This window comes from Eumetopias jubatus, unplaced genomic scaffold (genome assembly GCF_037043125.1).
Source record: "Eumetopias jubatus isolate StellerSeaLion01/CBP00866 unplaced genomic scaffold, mEumJub1_p1.0 scaffold_10, whole genome shotgun sequence".
NCBI lineage: Eukaryota > Metazoa > Chordata > Mammalia > Carnivora > Otariidae > Eumetopias > Eumetopias jubatus.
The window spans coordinates 117563676-117586193 of NW_028274816.1; the positions used below are offsets into that span (position 1 = coordinate 117563676).

At 35.8% G+C, this 22518-nt stretch overlaps 1 protein-coding gene across 8 annotated transcripts in view; it reads right to left on the reverse strand.

Annotated features, from left to right (window-relative positions):
* The window catches only part of BCAS3 (BCAS3 microtubule associated cell migration factor), a 598395-nt gene that overhangs the window by 425435 nt on the left and 150442 nt on the right, over nt 1-22518 (reverse strand). For all 8 annotated transcript variants that reach the window (XR_015769358.1, XM_028109071.2, XM_088028350.1 and 5 more), the window contains exons 11-12: nt 16338-16421; nt 961-1131 (exon numbers count right to left, since the gene is read on the reverse strand). Coding sequence is in view for 7 of the 8 variants with exons in the window: in XM_028109071.2 (XP_027964872.1) it covers nt 961-1131; nt 16338-16421 (255 nt within the window). In the remaining variant the exon portion in view is untranslated. The remainder of the gene's footprint in view (nt 1-960; nt 1132-16337; nt 16422-22518) is intronic.

The window sequence follows — 22518 nt, forward strand, 5'->3', positions numbered from 1 at the left end:
CTGAGTCGTTAAGCATCTGCCTTCAGCTCAGGTCATGATCCCAGGGTCCTGGGATCAAGCCCCACATTGGGCTCCCCTATGGGGAGCCTGTTTTCCCTCTCCCACTCCCCCTGCTTGTGTTCCCTCTCTTGCTGTGTCTCTGTCAAATAAATAAATAAAATCTTAAAAAAAAAATCAATTATTAAAGGGTGCCTGGGTGGTTCAGTTGATTAGGCATCTGCCTTCGGCTCAGGTCATGATCTCGGGGTCCTGGGATTGAGGGGCATCTGCTTCTCTGGTCACGGGGGCATCTGCTTCTCCCACCCACTTGGCCCCTCCCCCTCAACTCATGTGCTCTCTCTCTCTCTCAAATAAATAAAATCTTTTAAAAATCAGTTATTAATCTTCTGATATAGGTTACAACAAGCATCATTTTTTTTAAAGATTTTATTTATTTATTTGACAGAGAGAGACACAGCGAGAGAAGGAACACAAGCAGGGGTAGTGGGAGAGGGAGAAGCAGGCTTCCTGAGGATCAGGGAGCCCAATGCGGGGCTCAATTCCAGGACCCTGGGATCATGACCTGAGCCGAAGACAGACGCTTAACAGCTGAGCCACCCAGGTGCCCCAGAACAAGCATCATTTTTTAAAAAATCATATTATGAACAGAACAGTATAAAGAGATATGTAATTATTTATTTGTGAAACAAATGTTCTGATGAAGAGATAACAAGAACTCCTTAGAACCTCAATTTTACCTTCAGGTTTGAAACATTAATAATGTTTGAAATAACAGGTTTTAACATGTTACTCATCATTTCTTGAAAAAAGAATTCTAATCTGAAATAACCTCAGTTGCTAGAATTCCAAATTAATAATCTCCAAGGCCAAGTGCATTTGGCTGTTCTTGATCACAAATGATATTCTTAGTCACCCCATCCTTTGCAGAAAAAGGACATTACCTATATCAGAAGTTCTTACCTGACCCTCTCCAACTGTTTCAGTGTCAATTACTGTGATGATGCCTGGAACCAAAGGACTCCGCCTGGAATTACTATGGAGGGCAACATCATCTTCGGTCACACCTGAAGGCAGTGTGCCTGTCAGCTGAGTCACCACTTTCCCAACCATTGTCAAGCCAGTTTTCAATGTCTATACAATGAAATGTAAAACATATGACTTCACATCAGTATTTGGATTCCAAACAGAAATATGCATCTCATTAATTCTCCTACCTTTTAAATTCCTTATTCTCTTACAAGTCTATATATAGCAGTGACTGTCACAGAAATTCAGTCTGACTTTTCATATGATCTTAAATTTTAGTTAGAAAATCAGTATTAATTTGAGTGAATGCTGTCAGTAGAATCCCCAAAGTCTTTATAGTGAGAATAAAGCCATAAGCAAATAATTTTTTTAAGCCATAAGTAAATCATTAAAGAGCTTTGTTTCACATGAGGGAACAATTATATTTTTATTTAAAACAAATATTTCTTCTCTTCCCTCTTCTTAATGCATATAACAATGGCAAGATTTCATTCTTTCTGATGGCTGAATAATATCCCATTGTGTATATATACCACATCTTCTTTATCCATTCATCAGTCAATGGACATTTGGACTCTTTCCATAATTCAGCTATTGTTGATAGTGTTGCTATAAACATCGGGGTGCATGTGCCCCCTTCAAATCAGAATTTTTGTACCCTCTGGGTAAAAACTTAGTAGTGCAATTGCTGGATCATAGGGTAGTTCTATTTTTAACTTTTTGAGGAATCTCCATACTGTTTTCTACAGTGGTTGTACCAGTTCACTTTCCCAACAACAGTCTAAGAGGGTTCCCCTTAGTCCACATCTTCACGAACATCTGTTATTATTTTTTGGAAATATTATAAATCTAATTTTAAATCTATTTCTTAGCATTAAAAAGACTTACCAATGGTAGAATGCCGTTCTACCAGTTGTAGAATGAAAAAGACTATGCTTCCAAAGTAAATCTATAATACGTTGTTATATAATATTGTGCATCAAGATCAGGCATGTAGATACCTATTCCTATGCCACAGCCACACATCACACATGGGCCAGACAAGAGCCCCACATACTCCCATGTCACAGCCATAGCCCTACCAGAGTAGGTGGGCAGACAGGTGCAGCTCACACAGGAGATACCCCTTGAGCGCCTGGCACTGGTGGCTAGGAGGAATAAGTGCTTCTGAGCCCCACAAGCTATCTCCTACAAAGGCCACTCCTTCAAGACTGTTAGAGGTAGCTGATGTGCCTAATACATAGAAACAAACACAGAAAGGCAAAATGAGAAGACAGAGGAGTATGTTCCAAAGAACAAGACAAAAGCTCAGAAAAAGACCTTAATAAAATGAGATAAGAAACAGAGTTCAAAATAATGGTCATAAAGATGCCCACCAAACTCAGAAGAATGAATGAACACAGTGAAAACTTCAACAAAATGAGAGAAAATATTAAAAAGTATCAAATAGAAGTTACAGAGCTGAAAAATACCCTAGAGGGGTTCAACAGCAGACTAAATGAAGCAGATCAGTGAGATAGAAGGCAAAACAATGGAACTCACTCAGGACAAAGGAGCAAAAAGAATAAAGATTTAAAAAATGAAAACCTTGGGAGAACGTCAAGCAGAACAACATTCACATTATAGGGTTCCCAGAGGAGAAGAGAGAAAGGGCCAGAAAAATTATTTTAAAAAAATAATAGCTGAAAATATCCCTAATCTGGGGAAGGAAACAGGCATACAGGGGGGAACCTCAGAGAGTTCCAAATAAGACAAACCCAAAGAGATCCACACCAAGACACATTATAATTAAAATGGTAAAAGTTAAAGAGAGAATCTTAAAGGCATCAAAAGAAATACATACAAGGAAATGATATAAGACTATCAAGATTTTTCAGCAGAAACTTTACAGGTCAGAACATGACCAGCATGACATATTTGAAGTGCTAAAAGGAAAAAACTTCCAACCAAGAATTCTCTACCCAGCAAAGTTATCACTCAAGAATTGAAGGGGAGGACGCCTGGGAGGCTCAGTTGGTTAAGCGACTGCCTTCAGTTCAGGTCATGATCCCAGAGTCCTGGGATCGAGTCCCACATCAGGCTCCCAGCTCAGCAGGGAGCCTGCTTCTTCCTCTGACCCTCTCCCCTCTCATGCTGCTTCTCTCTCTCTCTCTCTCTCTCTCAAATAAATAAATAAAATCTTTAAAAAAAAAAGAATTGAAGTGGAAATAAGAATTTTCCAGATAAGCAAAAACTAAAGGAGTTTATCATTGCTAGAATGGCCTTACAATAAATGTTAAAGGTACTTCTTTAAGCTAAAAAGAAATATTTAATATTTCATAACAAGGAAACATACAAAAGTAAAACTCTCATTAGAAAAGATAAGTCTATAGTACAGACAGTGGATCAATCACTTACAAAGCAATTATGAAGGCTAAAAGAGAATAGGAGTAAAATTAAAACTACAGGGGTGCCTGGGTGGCTCAGTCGTTAAGCATCTGCCTTCGGCTCAGGTCATGATCCCAGGGTCCTGGGATCAAGCCCCACATCGGGCTCCCCTGCGGGGAGCCTGTTTTCCCTCTCCCACTCCCCCTGCTTGTGTTCCCTCTCTCGCTGTGTCTGTCAAATAAATAAATAAAATCTTTTTAAAAAATTTAAAACTACAATTAAGGGATGCACAAAATAAAAGATGTAAAGTATGACATCAACATTACCCTGATACCAAAAGCAGATAAGGACACTAGAGAAAGGGATATTACATGCCAATATCCCTGACAAACATATATGCAAAAATCCCTAACAAAATATTAGCAAACCAAATTCAAAAACACATTAAAAGGATCATACACGATGATCAAGTAGGATTTATTCCAGAGATGCTAGGATGGTTCAACATCCACAAATCAATGTGGTACACCATGTTAACAAAACGAGGGATAAAAATCTTATGATCATTTCAATAGATGCAGAAAAAGCATTTGACAAAATTCAACCTCCATTTATGATAAAAACTTTCAACAAAGTGGGTATAAAGGGTACATACCTCAACAAAGTAAAGACCCTGTATGATAAACTCATAACTAGTATCATACTTAATAGTGAAAAACTGAAAGCTTGTCCTTTAAAATTGGGAACAAGATCAGAATTACACTTTCTCCACTGTTATTCAACATAGCATTGGAGGTCCTAACCACAACAATCAGGCAAGAAAAAGAAATAAAAAGCATCCAAATCAGAAAAAGAAGTGGTAAAATCATCACTATTTGCAGATACACAGAAAACCTCCATCAAAAAACTGTTAGAACTAATAAACAAATTCAGTAAAGTTGCAGAATACAAAATCAATATACAGAAATCTGTGGTGTTTCCATACACTAATAACAAACTATCAGAAAAAGAAATTAAGAAAGCAATGGCATTCACAACAGCATCAAAAAGAATAAAATACCTAGGAATGAATTTAACCAGGGAGGTGAAAGCCACATACACTGATGAAAGAAATTGAAAAAGAAATAAATAAATGGAAAGATAGTCCATGTTCATGGATTGGAAGAATTTACACTGTTTAAATGTCCATGCTACCGAACGCAATCTACAGATTCAATGCAATCCCTACCAAAATTCCAGTGGCATTTTTCACAGAACTAGAACAAATAATTCTAAAATTTGAATGGAACCATAAAAGACCCAGAATAGCCAAAGCAATCTTGAGAAAGAACAAAGCTAAAGGTATCGTGGTCCCTGATTTCAAACTATACTACAAACCTATAGTAATCAAGACAGTATGATACCGGCATAAAAAAGACACACATATCCATGGAACAAAATCAATAGCTGAGAAATAACTCCCCAAGTATACAATTAATTTACAACAAGGAGGCCAAAAACATACAGTGGAGAAAGGGCAGTCTCTTCAATAAATGGTTCTGGGAAAACTGGACGGTTATGCAATGGAATGAAACTAGACTTAGAGATGTATTTGTGGACCTGACTCCAAAAGCAAGGGAAACAAAAGCAAAAATAAACAAATGGAACTCTATCAAACTGAAAAGCTTCTGCACAGCACAGGAAACCATCATCAAAATGAAAAGGCTTAATGGAAGGAAGACATCTGCAAATCATATATCTGATACAAGGTTAATATCCAAACTACATAAAGAATTCATACTACTCAGCAACAACGATAACAACAACAACAAAAAAAATAAAATAAAAAAATGAGCAGAGGATCTGAACATACATTTTTCCAAAGAAGATACACAGATGGTCAAAAGACATGAAAAGATGTTCAACATCACTAATCAGCAGGGAAATGCAAATCAAAACCATGATGAGTTATCACTTCACACCTGTTAGAACGACTAGTATAAAAAAAAAAATAAGACAAATAGCAAGTGCTGGAGAGGATGTGGAGAAAAAGGAACCCTTGTTAGCTGTCGGTAGGAATGTAAACTGGTGCAGCCAGTATGGAAAACAGTATGGAGATTCCTCAAAAAATTAAGAATAGATCCACCATATGATCCAGCTATTCTACTTCTGGGTATTTACACAAAGAATAGGAAAACACGAATTCAAAAAGATATATACACCCCTATGTTCACTGAAGCATTATTTACAATAGCCAAGATATGGAAACAACCTAAGTGTCCACTGATAGATGAATGCATAAAGAGGATGTGTTTTATATATATATATTATATATATATAATTCTATACACTAATAACAAACTATCAGAAAAAGAAATTAAGAAAGCAATGGCATTCACAACAGCATCAAAAAGAATAAAATACCTAGGAATGAATTTAACCAGGGAGGTGAAAGCCACATACACTGATGAAAGAAATTGAAGAAGAAGAAACAAATAAATAGAAAGATAGTCCATGTTCATGGACTGGAAGAATTTACACTGTTTCAATGTCCATACTACCCAATGCAATCTACAGATTCGATGCAATCCCTACCAAAATTCCAGTGGCATTTTTAAGTAGTAACAGGAATAGAATACAAGGCAATACTGGATGGTGGTTGAAATCAGGCTTTGGAGATAGACAGTCTAATTGAACTGAAATATATATATAATATATATATAATGGAATACTACTTAGCTACACAGAAGAATGAAATACTGCCATTTGTGACAACATGGATGGACCTTGAGGTTATTAGGCAAGGGAGATAAGTCAGACAGAGAAAGACAAATACCATTTGATTTCATTTATATGTGGAATCTAAAAAAACAAACAAAAGAATATAAAAACAAATTCACAGAGAATGGATTGATGGTTACCAGACGGGAAGGTGACTGGGAGGTGGGCAAATGGGTGAAGGCAGTCAATTTGATGGTGATGAATGGTGACTAGACTTTTGGTGGTAATCATTTTGTAGTACATACAGATGTCAAATTATAATGTACACATAAAACGTATATGTTATATACCAATTTTACCTCGATTAAAAAAAAAAAGATTTGGCATGTGGAAATACAGTCTCCATCCAAGATACCAATTACTAGATGAATAAAACATCACAAAAGATTAGCTAAGAAGGTTCTTTTTTCTCTGGTAACAGAAAACAATTCAGCGTAATGCTTCTAATATACTATTTCAATTAAAGACAACTTAAGATGTTTTATAATTACGTTTTAGTTCCATTTCATTCGAAGCAAATAGACAAAACTAACTCATGTGAGTTTTTTCTTTTATGTGAATCTTATCTGATTACTGCTATTTGCATTAACAAACAACAATGTTAAAGTAATGGGTTGTTGTGGGGTTTTGTCCCACAAAGAGAAAAAAGCTACAAGAAAGAGAAATGCATGTAATTCATAAATACCTAAAAAAGATTTAACCAGCAGAGTGAAAAGAAGTAATCTAGATTACATGGACATATCAAAAATTATGTAGAATACACACATTCAGAAATAATTTTTTTCCAATTCTCAAATTGTGAGAAAAATTTTTTATTAAAATACTGCAAACTAATCTTTAATTAAATGACTCTCTCTTTTCAGAATAATCATGGAGAATATGCTCACCTATATTCTGGAATATACTCACCTATATTCTGGCATATGCTACAGCTAAATTTTAAAATGAAAATTATTATACATGTGGTATTTCAAATACTGTTTCATAAAAGATAGGCAAAGAAGGTACTTTATAAAGGCCTAAATGTGCTTTAAGCAACAATTAGATTGGAATTAATAAGGAAATGTATTTTCCAAGGAAATTTTCCATTAAGACACCATATAACTAACACTAGCAATATACATATTTTACTGTAGCTATGTCCCGTGGAATCTTTACTGTGAACTTGTCAAGGCTCCTAACATAAATGATCTCTACAGATTTCTTCGAACACCTCAGGTTTATAGAAGAGAAAATTGAGGCTACAGAAGTTAAGTAAAACAGCAGCTCAAACAGCTAACTGATGACAAAGCCAGAATTCAATCAATTCAATTCAATTAGACTATCTCCAAAGCCTGATTTCAGCCACCATCCAGTATTGCCTTGTATTCTATTCCTGTTACTACTTAAGATCTCACACTTCATGAATTCAGGACACCAATGTATGGGGGGGTAGGGGAGGGGGGAATAAGGAAAAATGAAGACTATAATAGTGTGTCCTAATAAATACTTAAATAAAATGACCATCAAAGCCATTTGCTGAACTCAAGCAAAAAGATATAACTTACTGCTGACTGAAACCATGAAAAAGCCACAGATCAATTGTAACTCTTCTATTTAGCGCTAAAAACTCAAACTGCAGTGATTATAAAACACACTAGCGTTCCTCAGTTAGCAGCCGAACAATTTTTTTCAATAATTCACAAGCAATGACTTACACAAAGTCTGTTAGAGCGTTGTCAAGAAGGCCTCTGAAGGACCAACAAAATCAGGCGCCACTGTGTATTGATGTCAAAGCTGGCTAGGAAGCCTGATTAACCTCTGAGATGCCTCAGCTGCAGTACTTACTCCATCAATGCTAATGGAGATGTTCCCACTTAAACAGAGCTATCCCTTTATCAAAGGAATCCGCCTTTCAGGTTTAAAGTCTGGTTGTATATCCTCCCCATTTGCCCTTGAGCCTATTATTTCATGCTTTTATATCAATGAATAGGAATAAAACTAAAAGAACTGGAGCACACAGAAAGTGGGAAGAAGTGTACCAAAAAGACCACAAGATAAAAAGAAAAGTCAATATAAGAGAACTAGGAAAAAAAAACTCCAGAAAGGGGGAAAAGAGTAGTATATTTCACAGTCAAAGGCTCACATCACATCAAGAGTTATTGATAATTCTCACACACATATACCAAGAAAACTTACAACTACCATTTTATTAGTGGACAAAAATTTAAGCCCAAAACTTAACAGTCATCAAATCTGCACTTTGTACAATAAGTGACAAGATAGCACTACCTATCATAGCTCATTAACTTTCAAAATAAGGTACAATGCAGGGGGTGAAAGGGGTCCTGGAAGTTTCTTGCATCAGTAAAGACCTTTGCTTCTAGAAGAAATTTGTTTCCATGTTAGAATCAAACACACTGATAAGAACTAGTGTCCAGAAGAAATATATAATGTTATTCAATAGTGTTCACCTACCATATTTAGATACCTAAATCACCTCAGAGTAATTAGTCTTTTGATTAGATTTTAGCCAAAAGAGCCTGTACGTACCTGATGATTCCCTCGACATACCAAAAAGGATGAAGACCCGGTAAAAATTAGAAATAAAAAAAATCTAATTTGGCCAAAGGGAGAATATTAAATTAGATTGAGTGTCTTCACAGTCTGAGGTAGCTAAAAAGTTTATTATCCCGACAAATCTTAACAAGACTTATTCACAGAACTAAATTTTATCTTGTAGGAGAGCTGAATGTAAGGCTATACCAACTACATCAGATAGTCCACTCTGATCAAAAATTCAAATGAGCATGGTACTTATTCTGTTCTGTGCAGACAGATTTGCCAAAGGGTCACTAGTCATCTTTAACTTTCTCATGTCATATCAGTTGTCTTCCCTGTCCATTAGCGCTAATGGTGCTGCTCTCACAAAAGCTGTTAGTTGTCATTAAGAAGTTATCAGATAACCAGGGAAAAAAGGAGGCATTTTTATTAAATCAATTTACCACATTGGCATTAAAACACATTAAAAGGAAAAATCAAATAGGACAGATATATGGTAATTAGGAAATACGGACCAAGATTTTATAAGTGTATCAAAATAATGCAATTTGAATTATTTCAGTATTAAACTTTTCCCCTTAGCACTGTCACAGAGAATTCATCACCATTATATTCTAAGGAAAGCCACATAAATTATTTGGAAAAGCAAAGGGAAAAATCTAAAACTATAAAGATTAATTTTAAGTGCTATTTGAAAATCCAGAAACTATAAAAAAGATTATTTCCTCTAAGGAGACTCAAGTACATATACAATTAATATATTTGTACTTACAACTATATGATGAGACAAAAAATAAGAATAAAAATTTAATAATTAATCCTTCTATATAACAAAGCAGTTAACCTCTTAGGAGTCATATAAGCAGGTGTCATCAGTGAGAGAAAAATATTAATGATTACTCTTTGAGAAAAAGGGATTTAACAAGCAAAGTGAATATTTTAAGATTAGTATTTTCTTAAGGAGCACATACGACATGGCTTTTTAAACATTTTCATGTTATATCTCAAAAAATGTATTATCTAGAAATGATAAAAATGGTAAGAAATATCAAGAAATTTTATTTTCTATTTTCAATAATGGCAGGCTAGGCAAATCAGGTCAACCCTACCAAAGAAAACAAGTAGGGTAACTGGGGAGAATTTTTTTTTTTCAACTCTGCTTAAAGGTACTAAATATGTAACAAGATAGTAAAGAGTTACTAGATCCAAATCCAAAAGAACAAGAAAATCCAGACATGTGATCAGGATAGTTAGGCCTAGATGCATCTCATGATTCTAGAGGAGGCTTCTAAGAGACTGAGTGGTGCTTTTGATGGACTTGTGGTACTAGGTGGTCATGTCCAAAGAAGTCTACCTGGTGACTTTCAAACCTCCATGTTTTTTGTTTTGTTTTGTTTTGTTTTAAATATTTATTTAATATTTTTCTTTAAAGATTTTATTTATTTATTTATTAGAGAGCGAGAGAGAGAGAGAAACAGCATGAGAGGGGAGAGGGTCAGAGGGAGAAGCAGGCTCCCCGCTGAGCTGGGAGCCTGATGTGGGACTCGATCCCAGGACTCCGGGATCATGACCTGAGCCGAAGGCAGTCGCTTAGCCAACTGAGCCACCCAGGTGCCCTAAACCTCCATGTTTTTGGCTAAGACACAAAGGAATATACAATAGAAATAAGAGTAAACCTGTAGCAATCAGGATCTCATAGCTATTTCAGGTGAGCTTTATTTAAATAATTTAATTAACTCAATCCCTGAAATTGGAATTAGAGGACTGATAGTGCCACCAAACTCTGGTATCTCAAACTCAAAATTGTTTCTAGGATCACTACATCAAAAACTAAGGTGACTAACATAACATAAAAAAATAAATTCTGGCAAGCAAGGAGTCAAGACATCATTAGTGACAACCAGCAAAAATACCAAACAATAAAAATACCCCCAAAAGAAGCCAGACACTGGAGTTATCGGAAACAGACTTTAAAATAACCGTGCTTAGTACATTTAAAGAGTTTGGTACTTTGAGAAAAAACTGAATTCAATGAACCAGAAACTATCACTATTTACTAAAAGATTTTATCAATGCATATGTTTGATTTTATCAAACCCTTTTTGTATATATATTAAGATATATTATAATTGTTCTCCTTTTATTCTGTTCATGTAGCAAATGATATTCATTGATTTTGAGTAATAAGCCAGCCTGTATTGGAATTATCCCACTGGACTGTGACATTATCCTTACAATATATGTTTAATTTTTTTCTGCTAATATTTTGCTTAGGATTTTTCATATTCATGAGTAAGACAGGACTATAGTTTTCCTTTTTCATAATGCTCTTGTCAAGTTTCAGTATCAAGGTGATCCTGCATCATAAAACAAGATTAGGCACTATTTGACTCTTTTATTCTCTGGAGGAGTCTTTGTAATATTGCCATTGTTCACTCTTAAATGTGAGCATTCTCTGGAGGTTTCTAGGTCTGAAGATCTTTGGTGAGATTGTTCTCTTCTTAGTAAACTTTTATATTCCCTTATACAGAAAAGTACAGGAATTATAAGTGTATATCATGATGAATTTTCACAAGTGAATATGCTAATAGAAGTATAATACATAATGTAATAGTAACAAAAACAAAAAATATATTTGTAATTACACTACTTAATTAGAGAAGTCATTTTGATGTACTTATCGTGGAAAACTACAATTACTTTATACCTCAGAAGGCTAATTTACCCACAAAGTTTCTTATATCTAATAACTTATTAGGAGAAATTATCATTTGGGAGGTAAAATCATCTCAACTTTCCAATCTTTCCTATATATAATATCCACACCTTGGAAGTGAAATGAAGGATCATTCTATTTCTGGGAAAATAATTAAATACTAAACACTAATACTAAATACCAAAATAATTTAATATTTTTAAAAGAAATGTCAAAATATTCATGCTAACACAAGAGTCCATAAGTACATAAACATTATATAAGAAAAATGTTTAAAAAAATTAGAAAAATGTTTTCAAAAATATTTCATGGCATGGGGCACCTGGGTGACTCAGTCAGTTAAGCATCTGCCTTCAGCTCAGGTCTTGATCCCAAGGTCCTGGGATTGAGCCCCAGACCAGGCTCCCTGCTCATCGGGGAGTCTGTTTCTCCCTCTCCCTCTGCCCCTCCCCTTGCTCCTGCTCTCTCTCTCTCTCTCTCAGATAAATAAAATCTTTAAAAAATATTTCATATAAGTTACACATAAGATTAAAAAAAAAAGCAGTATGTAGGGGAGCCTGGGTAGTGTAATCAATTAAGCATCCAACTCTTGGTTTAGGGTCAGGTCATGATCTTAGGGTCATGGGATTGAGCCCCACCTCGGGCTCTGCACTCAGCATGGCATCTGCTTGAGACTCTCTCCCTCCCCTTCTGTCCTTCCCCCCTCAAATAAATAAATAAATCTTAAAAAAAAAAGAGGTGTATATGATTGGATTTAACTATCCAGTAAGTCCAAAAAGACTATCAAGAAATAGGTGACTTTACAATGGAAAAAGACAGTCTCTTCAACAAACGGTGTTGTTGGACAGCCACATGCAGAAGAATGAAACTGGACCATTTCCTTACACCACACACAAAAATAGACTCAAAATGGATGAAAGACCTAAATGTGAGACAGGAGTCCATCAAAATCCTAGAGGAGAACACAGGCAGCAACCTCTTCGACCTCAGCCGCAGCAACTTCTTCCTAGAAACATCACCAAAGGCAAGGGAAGCAAGGGCAAAAATGAACTATTGGGACTTCATCAAGATAAAAAGCTTTTGCACAGCAAAGGAAACAGTCAACAAAACCAAAAGACAACTGATGGAATGGGAGAAGATATTTGCAAATGGCATATCAGATAAAGGGCTAGTATCCAAAGTCTATAAAGAACTTATCAAACTCAACACCCAAAGAACAAATGATCCAATCAAGAAATGGGCAGAAGACATGAACAGACATTTCTGCAAAGAAGACATCCAAATGGCCAACAGACACGAAAAAGTGCTCAACATCACTCGGCATCAGGGAAATACGAATCAAAACCTCAATGAGATACCACCTCACACCAATCAGAATGGCTAAAATTAACAAGTCAGGAAACGATGGATATTGGCAAGGATGCGGAGAAAGGGGAACCCTCCTACACTGTTGGTGGGAATGCAAGCTGGTGCAGCCACTCTGGAAAACAGTATGGAGGTTCCTCAAACAGTTGAAAATAGAGCTACCCTACAACCCAGCAATTGCACTACTGGGTATTTACCCCGAAGATACACATGCGGTGATTCGAAGGGGTATGTGCACCCCAAAGTTTATAGCAGCAATGTCCACAATAGCCAAACTGTGGAAAGAGCCAAGATGTCCATCGACAGATGAATGGATAAAGAAGATGTGGTATATATACACAATGGAATATTATGCAGCCATCAAAAAATGAAATCTTGCCATTTGCAATGGCGTGGATGGAACTAGAGGGTATTATGCTAAGCGAAATAAGTCAATCAGAGAAAGAGAAGTATCATATCTCACTGATATGAGGAATTTGAGAAACAAGACAGAAGACCACAGGGGAAAGGAGGAAAAAATGAAACAAGATGAAACCAGAGAGGGAGACAATTCATAAGAGACTCTTAATCTCAGGAAACAAACTGAGGGTTGCTGGAGGAGGGGGGGTGGGAGGGATGGGATGGCTGGGTGATGGACATTGGGGAGGGTATGTGCTATGGTGAGCACTGTGAACTGTGGAAGACCTGATGAATCACAGACCTGTACCCCTGAAACAAATAATACATTATATGGTAAAAAAAGAAGAAGAAGAAGATCGTAGAAAGGAAAAATGAAGGGGGGGGGATCGGAGTGGGAGATGTACCATAAGAGACTATGGACTCTGAGAAACAAACTGAGGGTTTTAGAGGGGAGGGGGTGGGGGGATGGGCTAGGCCGGTGATGGGTATTAATGAGGGCACATATTGCATGGAGCACTGCATGTTATATGCAAACAATGAATCATGGAACACTACATCAAAAATTAATGATGTAATGTATGGTGACTAACATAACATAATAAAATTAAATTAAAAAAAAGAAACAGGTGACTTTACAGATGGCTAACAAACACATGGAAAAATGCTCAACATAACTCATCATTAGGGAAATATAAATCAAAACCACAATGAGATACCACCTCACACCAGTCAGAATGCCTAAAATTAACAACACAGGAAACAACAGGGTTGGTGAGGATGCGGAGAAAAAGGAACCCTCTTAACACTGTTGATGGGAATGCAAACTGGTGCAGCCACTCTGGAAAACAGTATGGAGGTTCCTCCAAAAGTTGAAAATAGAGATACCCTATGACCCGGCAATTGCACTACCAGGTATTTACCCAAAGAACGCAAAAATACTGATTTGAAGGGGCACATGCACCCCAATGTTTATAGCAGCATTATCACAATAGCCAAATTATGAAAAGAGCCCAAAATATCCATCAACTAATGAATGGATAAAGAAGATGTGGAACAGGGGCGCCTGTGTGGCTCAGTCAGTTAAGCGTCTGCCTTCGGCTCAGGTCATTATCCCAGGGTCCAGGGATCAAGCCCCACATCGGGCTCCCTGCTTAGTGGGAAGCCTGCTTCACCCTCTCCCACTCCCCCTGCTTGTGTTCCCTCTCTTGCTGTCTCTCTCTCTGTCAAATAAATAAAATCTTTAAAAAAAAAAAATGTGGAACATACGCACAATGGAATATTTCTCAGCCATAAAAAAAGAATAAATCTTGCCATTTGCAGTGAGGTGGATGGAACTAGAGAGGGAGGAAAGAAAAGAAAGGAAAGAGAAAGAGAGAAAGAGAGAAAGAGAGAAAGAGAGAGAGAAAGAAAGAAAGAAAGAAAGAAAGAAAGAAAGAAAGAAAGAAAGAAAGAAAGAAAGAAAGAAAGAAAGAAAGGAAAGAAAGAAAGAAATGGGTGACTTTTTTTTATGTCCGTGGTTTTATTTTTACTTCATTTTGTAAATTTATAAACAGGAGGATGAATAAGCATTAAAATCAGACAAAAGCAAGTAAACAAAAATAAATATTAACTACTTTATTCAAGAGTTAATGGCAGAATTTTATCAACTGCTAGAGCTAACAATGAATTTCAATCAACACCAATTTCTTTAGGGACCAACTGCTTCTGGAAATTGATGGGATTAAAGTGCTGTCATCATCATTTCTGAGAGTTTAAATATTCGAGACATGAACTTATCCCTCACAGTTCTCAACATGTGGTGTAGAAAAGTGGGGAGTTCACACTTGTTCTTTTCAAAGCATATTAAGTCTAACCTCATTCCAGCATGACCACATTCAGCTAACAGTTAAACAGCAAAAACGGTTACTGCATGAAGCAGGTCACTTTCCTTTTATGTAGGCACACAAACACGTGATAGCAAAGCAAGCTGAAAAGTTGTCCTCCATCACGTAGGTGAAAATTATTCAAATGATAATACAATGAGCTATCCTGATGGAAGTATACGGCACAGATAAATCTGAAAGGACTCTAATACTTGAGAACTAGATCTACTTGGTATATTTTGTGGATCTATTATAAACTAACTGAATAACACTGATGCTGGCTAATTACTGTCTCAGATTTCTCTTCTTTGAAATAACCATGATAATTCTTGCTTACACAATGGAGGAAAGTAAGCAATTTTTATGAAGATTCTAAAATCTAAAATACACAGTGCTGTAAGCATAAAGACATTCAGCATTTCCTTTCTGAGTAAAAAATATGTAATGCTTCTCTCATCAAACCCAGGAACACATTCTAAAGCCCATCATGTAAGCACTTGTGATCAATCTTGAAGTATTTTTGTATTTGTTTTACACAAAACAGTGTGACCTTTCTTTCCCTCTCTGTGGTTTGCTTTAAACTGTTGTTCTTTTCTGAATAGTTGTGCTTTTTATTACATGCTGTCATTTAGATTCCCTATGTCATCCCTATTATTAGAATTGTTTTGTTGTATACTTCACAATTCAAAAGGATAGTGATTATAAGAATACCTTATAATCAGCATAAAGTTTACGAGCCATCATCGGATTAACCCTCGCGCGCACACACACAGAAAGAACTCACTTGACAAACACGCAGGGGGCAGCCCTGTGACATGAAAGAGTCTTTGAATGTGCCAGGGGTTTAACTTAAGTTTTCTTAAAGAATAATATTCTTTTTACGTCAAGAAGATTCACAAACGTTCAAAGATACAAAAAGATGTCAGTGTAGGTAGAATGATGCAATGCAGAGAAAAAGAACCCAGAAGTCAGGACTGAAAACATACAAAGCTTCTTTCAAAAGTCTTATTAATTAGATAAAAGACCTCAATCAAGCTAACAGACTTACATTTTTTAAATTGGATGACTACAAACCCTACAATCATTGCAACAGAAAATAATATATTATTTATGAACCTCAAGAGATTAAATACCTAATCATTTAGTCAGCAATCCTCATGACTGGCAAAATAATTCTGATTACTTAAGTGTATTCCGCACTGCTGAATGAAAAGGGAAGGGGTCGTTTCAATACAACTCAGGAGAGAAACCTGATAGTTACTCCACAGAATCACAGCTCCCAGGGACTACTCAGTACTTACTTTAGCAGCACTAATGACGGTGGCAGTGTAAGACTGAATGTTGTCTCCACAGGCTCCACCACGGGACTGATGACATCGAATCAGCTGGAAAACGAGAGAGAGAGAGAGAGAGAAGCCGGAGAGTCATTTCTATTAAACTGTTTAACTCTACAGGCTATTAAGACAGAGTTTATTTACCATGCACAATGATGGCGGTGGGTGGGAATGTTTGTACAAGTGTTTCAGACAAACAGCTAAAAGCTCTGCAGAGACACTCCCCACCTCCCCGCCACTTTTTATAATCTACTGGTGCCACTCAGGCAGTTTCATGCTCAAAATACAATTTTTAATTACAAGACGAATAGTTTTTAAGAATTCATAAACTCTGAAAGGGTAATATTGGGGATCTGGCCGCCTTTCCACAAATAAATTTTAAAAACATAATCAAAGGATTTAGACTTGACTTCCTAACATCAAATATTTAACATGCTAGCAAACTGGAGGTTTTGTCCTCTTAATTCCTCCATAAAGACTGTAAAATAAAACCAAAAAATAAAAAAATAAAAAAGAGAGAGAGAGACAAAAGAATTTGTCATATTTCCATTTTCAATTAACAGTGGAAAAGTAGCACAAATTATGCATAAATCAACCACGACACACAGAGTAGCTGTCCACTTCAGAGGGTTTATTAGTATTACCATTAGAATAAAAAAGACATGCCCTTACTCATGACTGACGTAAATAAATCAACCTGTCAATTTTCCAAGTGAATCACTAGTTTGACATGCACGACTGCCTCATGTGCTAAGTAACACACCAGAATTAAATTCTCCACTGCTCCTATACTTCCTAAGTTTAGGCTTTTCTTAAAAAAAAAAAAAAAACTCATTAGCCAGATTTTTACATTTAAAATTTTTTAAAAATAAAATGACAATAATAGAGTACTAGAACAGCTCCACATCATGTTATGAATTATTTTAGAGTCCTACAGAATTCAGATAGAATCTACCTCTTTCAAAACATAAAAACAAAAAATGCTTATATAATTTAAAACATGACCATCTGATAAACATTAATACATAAAATTTTTGTACTTTTATTCTAAAATCAAAATTTTGGGGGCGCCTGGGTGGCTCAGTCAGTTAAGTGTCTGCCTTCAGCTCGGGTCATGATCCTGGAGTCCCAGGATCAAGCCCCACATCAGGCTCCCTGCTCAGTGGGGAGCCTGCTTCTCCCACTGACCCTTCACACTCTCATGCTATGTGTTTCTCTCGTGCGCGCACGCGCTCTCTCTCTCAAATAAATAAATAATCTTTAAAAAAAAAAGGAAGAAAATCAAAATTTTCTTCATCAGTGACACTGTATTAAAAAACAATCCCTCAAAGCAATAATAATATGTTAAAATGGAATATCTTTAGAAGTCTGATATGAGATGTCAAACTGGCACATGAAGCAGATTTCAAGGTCAGTAGTGAGGGATTTTCCAAATGACAGGTGATCGCAAATGTGGTTTCACATAGGGGAAAAGAGAATTTGAAAGTGATCGTTTTAACTAATAAAAATCCCTCTCACTCATTCACTCATTCATTCATTCATTCATAAATACATATTCAAAGAATTATGAAAGTTATCCCTCTGCTGCCTCCTGCCACATGTGCAAGGAAAAACAGTATCTTAGAAACACTACCATTTTTTTCTCTGCTTCACGAATAATCAGGAATAAATATATGAAAGCAAGCAATCCTATCACTTTTTCAATTCAACTAAAACTGACTCAGCATTTCTACACAAACATAACTAAGTCCGAAATTTTTGTTTAAACTTTAGGCTTGTTAGAAATTACATTTGTATCCCAAGTCATCAAAATTAAAGATAAATCAGAAATTTCTGTAGTGCAAACCTCTATAAGATGGACTAATTTCCAGAAAATATAAGTTAAAAAGGCAATGTACAAAAGAGTACATGTGTTATATTATCTTTTGGAAAGAAAGGGAAATATAAATATATAACATAATGAAATATATAAGCATGTAAATAAAATATAAATATAAAAACATTATTTAAAAATTATTTAAGGGGTACCTGGGTGGCTCAGTCAGTTAAGCATCAGACTCTTGGTTTCAACTCAGGTCATGATCTCAGGGTCCTGAGATCAAGCCCCGCATCAGGCTCTGTTCTCAGTGTGGAGTCTGCTTGTCCCTCTCCCTCTGCTCCTCCCCCTTCTCTCTCTCCCCACCTCTCTCTCATAAATAAATAAAATCTTAAAAAGTTATATATCAAATGAAAGCTGTAAAAACAATGAAGGAAGGCATAAAGGGAGAGATAAAGGACAAACTAATCAAAATAATATACAGAGACAGTATTTGACTGTACATCTTCAGTTTTAGGCAGAATGGGAATGGACAGAACTGCAAGAAAATCCTGAACTCTTTTAATTTGGTTTGTTATTTGTAGTGGTGTGAGCAAGCAATTCTGGGATTACTTTTTCCACTATAGGATTCAACAAATGAAGTAAGTGTGCTGATATCAGAGTCTCCCATGCAAAACAAAGGACATATAAATAGGACATGGAGGATGAAATGAAAGAATCCTATGGAAATACCAATGTGTACTCTTCATTTCCAAAATATGTGTGTAAGTGCATAAGTATGTGTGTATATGTATATTTGCCAATTTATGTACATATAGAAGTATGTGTATGTATGTAATAATGCAGTGTTTCCAAACTTTGTCCACTGAAAGTGTCTAGAAGCAAAAACAGCCCCATAACAATGAGCACATCTACTGGGCAAAGCTTAGTATCTAAAGCCATGGCCCATTAAAAGGAACAGGGGAATCAGAAGTAGCAGATTCCAGGGCTGAGAAAGGACAGATACTAGATGAACCTGAACTTACGATAGCAAGTAAGGAAATAGAAAAAAGTTTAAGTAAAAAATTGATGGAGGCATGTCACTATGTCACAAGAACCAGCCTAAAGGGCTCTCCTTGGTCAACTGTAGGACAGTTTGAAAGCCACAATAATTAAGGACAAAAAATTACAAACCATTACGAAATAGGAACCCATGAGTCCATGAAAAATACAGATACAGAAAGACAGAGAAAGGAAAGTTCTTGATTACAATAGAAAGTCAAGTGCCTACTGGTTATGCGGAAAGTGAAAGTGAAAACCATTATTTTGCAATCCTCATAGTAAAGATTAGCTCAGGTAAGAATCATCAATGGATGCTAAAATTAGGCTAAAATTTTGATGAAAAGCAGGATATATTCATGGTCTTTCCAAATTACCTATTAGTTACAAGGGAAAAAATAGGGATTATTCACTTCAGAAACTGGACAAAATCTTGACAAAATTAGTATCACCAATAAAGGACAAATATATATCATGTGCCTCCATCTATGACACTATGAGAAATACAGAACAATATTCTTATAGTATTCTAGCCAAAAATATATAACCTGAATATAATCAAGAGAAAACATAAAAAAAAAAATCAAACTAAAAATCATTCTATTAAAAAAGGGGGGGAGAGGTAAAGGGTAGTGGTAGGGGGCTGTATTCTTCAAAATCATTGATGCTGTAAAAGACAAAGAAAGACTGAAATCTTCCATATTAAAAGAATCTAAGGGGACATCCCAACAAAATATAATACCTGATCCTAGACTGGATCCTGCACTACAAAAAAAAAATTCTACAAATGATACGATAGGGTTAACTGATAAAATTGGAATATGGATGGTAAATTAGATAAAAGTATTTTCTGAAGATTACATTGGCTGATAAGTATTTAGGGGTAATGTGATATATGCAACTTACTCTGAAATAATTAATAGGAGGTCATTTTGAGTAAAAGGTTCATGAGTGTGCTTTTTGTTATTTGTACTGTATTTATTCTTAGAACTTTTCTGTAACCTTTCCTAGTTAAAAGTACGTCTAAAGAGAGGCACTGAAAAACAAACCCCTTAAAAATACAGCTACCCTATGACCCAGCAATTGCACTACTGGATATTTACCCTGAAAACACAAATGTAGTGATCTGAAGGGGCACCTGTACCCCAATGTTTACAGCAGCAGTGTCCACAATAACCAAACTATGGAAAGAACCCAGATGTCTATCGACAGATGAATGGATAAGGATGTGGTGGGTGGGTGGGTGGGTGTGTGTGTGTGTGTGTGTATACACATACACAATGGAATAGTACTCAACCATTAAAAAAAATGAAATCTTGCCATTTGCAACAACAGGGATGGAACTAGAGGGTATTATGCTAAGTGAAATAAGTCAATCAGAGAAGGACAATTATCATATGATCTCACTCATTTGTGAAATTTAAGAAATAAAACAGAGGATCACAGGGAAGAGAGGAAAAAATAAAACAAGATGAAATCAGAAAGGGAGACAAACCATAAGAGACTCTTCTTAATCATAGGAAACAAACTGAGGGTTGCTGGAGGAGAGGGGCGTGTAGGGATGGGGTAACTGGGTGATGGACATTAAGGAGGGCACTTGATGTAATGAGCACTGGGTATTATATACAACTGATGAATCACTGAACTCCACCTCTGAAACTAATAATACATTATATGTTAATTAATTGAATTTAAATTTTAAAAATTAATTTAAAAAAACAATCAGTACATATGGCCTCTTGCTTAAAATTTTAGTCAAAGAGATTTTCATTGAAAGAGACTGATACTCCAAAATTCAATTAAATTTTGCAATTCCACACTCAGCCCAAAAACCAAAACAATCAGAAACTGTTACCAAAGCAATCAGAAACTATTAATAAATACTAGCATTTATGTAAATACTATGGAAAGACATTTATCTGAAGGTATTTCTTTCAAAGGATGGTACAGTAATCTGATTAGCAAACGCCTTGTGAATGCCATTACACTTTCTGGTGTCTGTATGTAATGTTAGATATTACTGACACTTATCTCAACAAAGGCAAGACAACTGGCACACACCCAGGTATGCATCTATGAAGGGAGTTCCTTCTGCTAGAAAACAATATATAACTATTTGCATAACACCTACAATTCTAAATGGGTAGTTTCCCACATGTGAGAATACATCTACAAGAGCCAAAGGACAATTTATACATCTTCTTCTCGGATGCCTCCAGCACTCAAGGAAACATATCAGATAAAAACATTAGAAGACACCATTATCTCACCACATTGAATTGTATGCCCCTTGTCTTGTTTGAAAAGAATAACTTGAAAAGAGCTATTTTTATGAGATATAGAAAATCAAGAGAAAGAACAGAATGGAGCATAAATATGGCATTCAGTAAGATGCAAAATACCTATCTGTAGCTAACAGAATTTCGGAAAAAGTATCAAGGAATTCATCTACAAAAATAACTTTTTTCAGTAGTTTCTTGATTTTGTGAATTCCAGAGACTAAAGATTTACATGCTCTGTGGTTTCTCCAAATATTTACTGTACTTGCCATACTGAGACTTGTGTCAAGAACTCTTCAATAAATATTATTTTCTATTCTTAATATGTAATAGCTACATAAGCAAGCGAAAATGAAACAAAAAACAATAATCTTCTCTGAAGGCTGTAATATTTTTTAGATTTCATTCCATATTCACATGCAGAGTACAACATGGCATAAAACAGATTTCACTTTTTCTTTCCGAAAATTCAAATTTGTCTTTGGCTTTGAATTGGACATAAAAAAAAAACTCTTCAACGTATAAATATAATATCTTCATTTACTATTATGACCTTAATAGACAAATGAAATTGATAAGTAACCGGAAAACTCAACAAAATGTGATCACCTGTGATTTAATTACTAAGACAAATGGCTGAACCCTTGTTTAGATTTAGCTGTAGACACATAAAGTCAATTAAATTATTCTATGGCTCAGTTCCCAATCTACCAATAAAAACAAAAGTCATTCCTGCCTCCTGATTTCTAGCTCCACAGAAACTACTAAGGTAATATCAATGCTGTGCCTAAGATTAATGGAATAAAGCTCTCTCTATAAAACTAAGCTTAGAAAATGAAGGTTGAGCCCAAATACTGATCCTAAGCAATAAGGGAAATAGGATAATTACTGGATGCCCAATTAAAATAAAAACCAGGGGCACCTGGGTAGCTCAGTCGTTAAGTGTCTGCCTTCAGCTCAGGTCATGATCCCAGAGTCCTGAGATCGAGCCCCATGTCGGGCTCCCTGCTCAGCA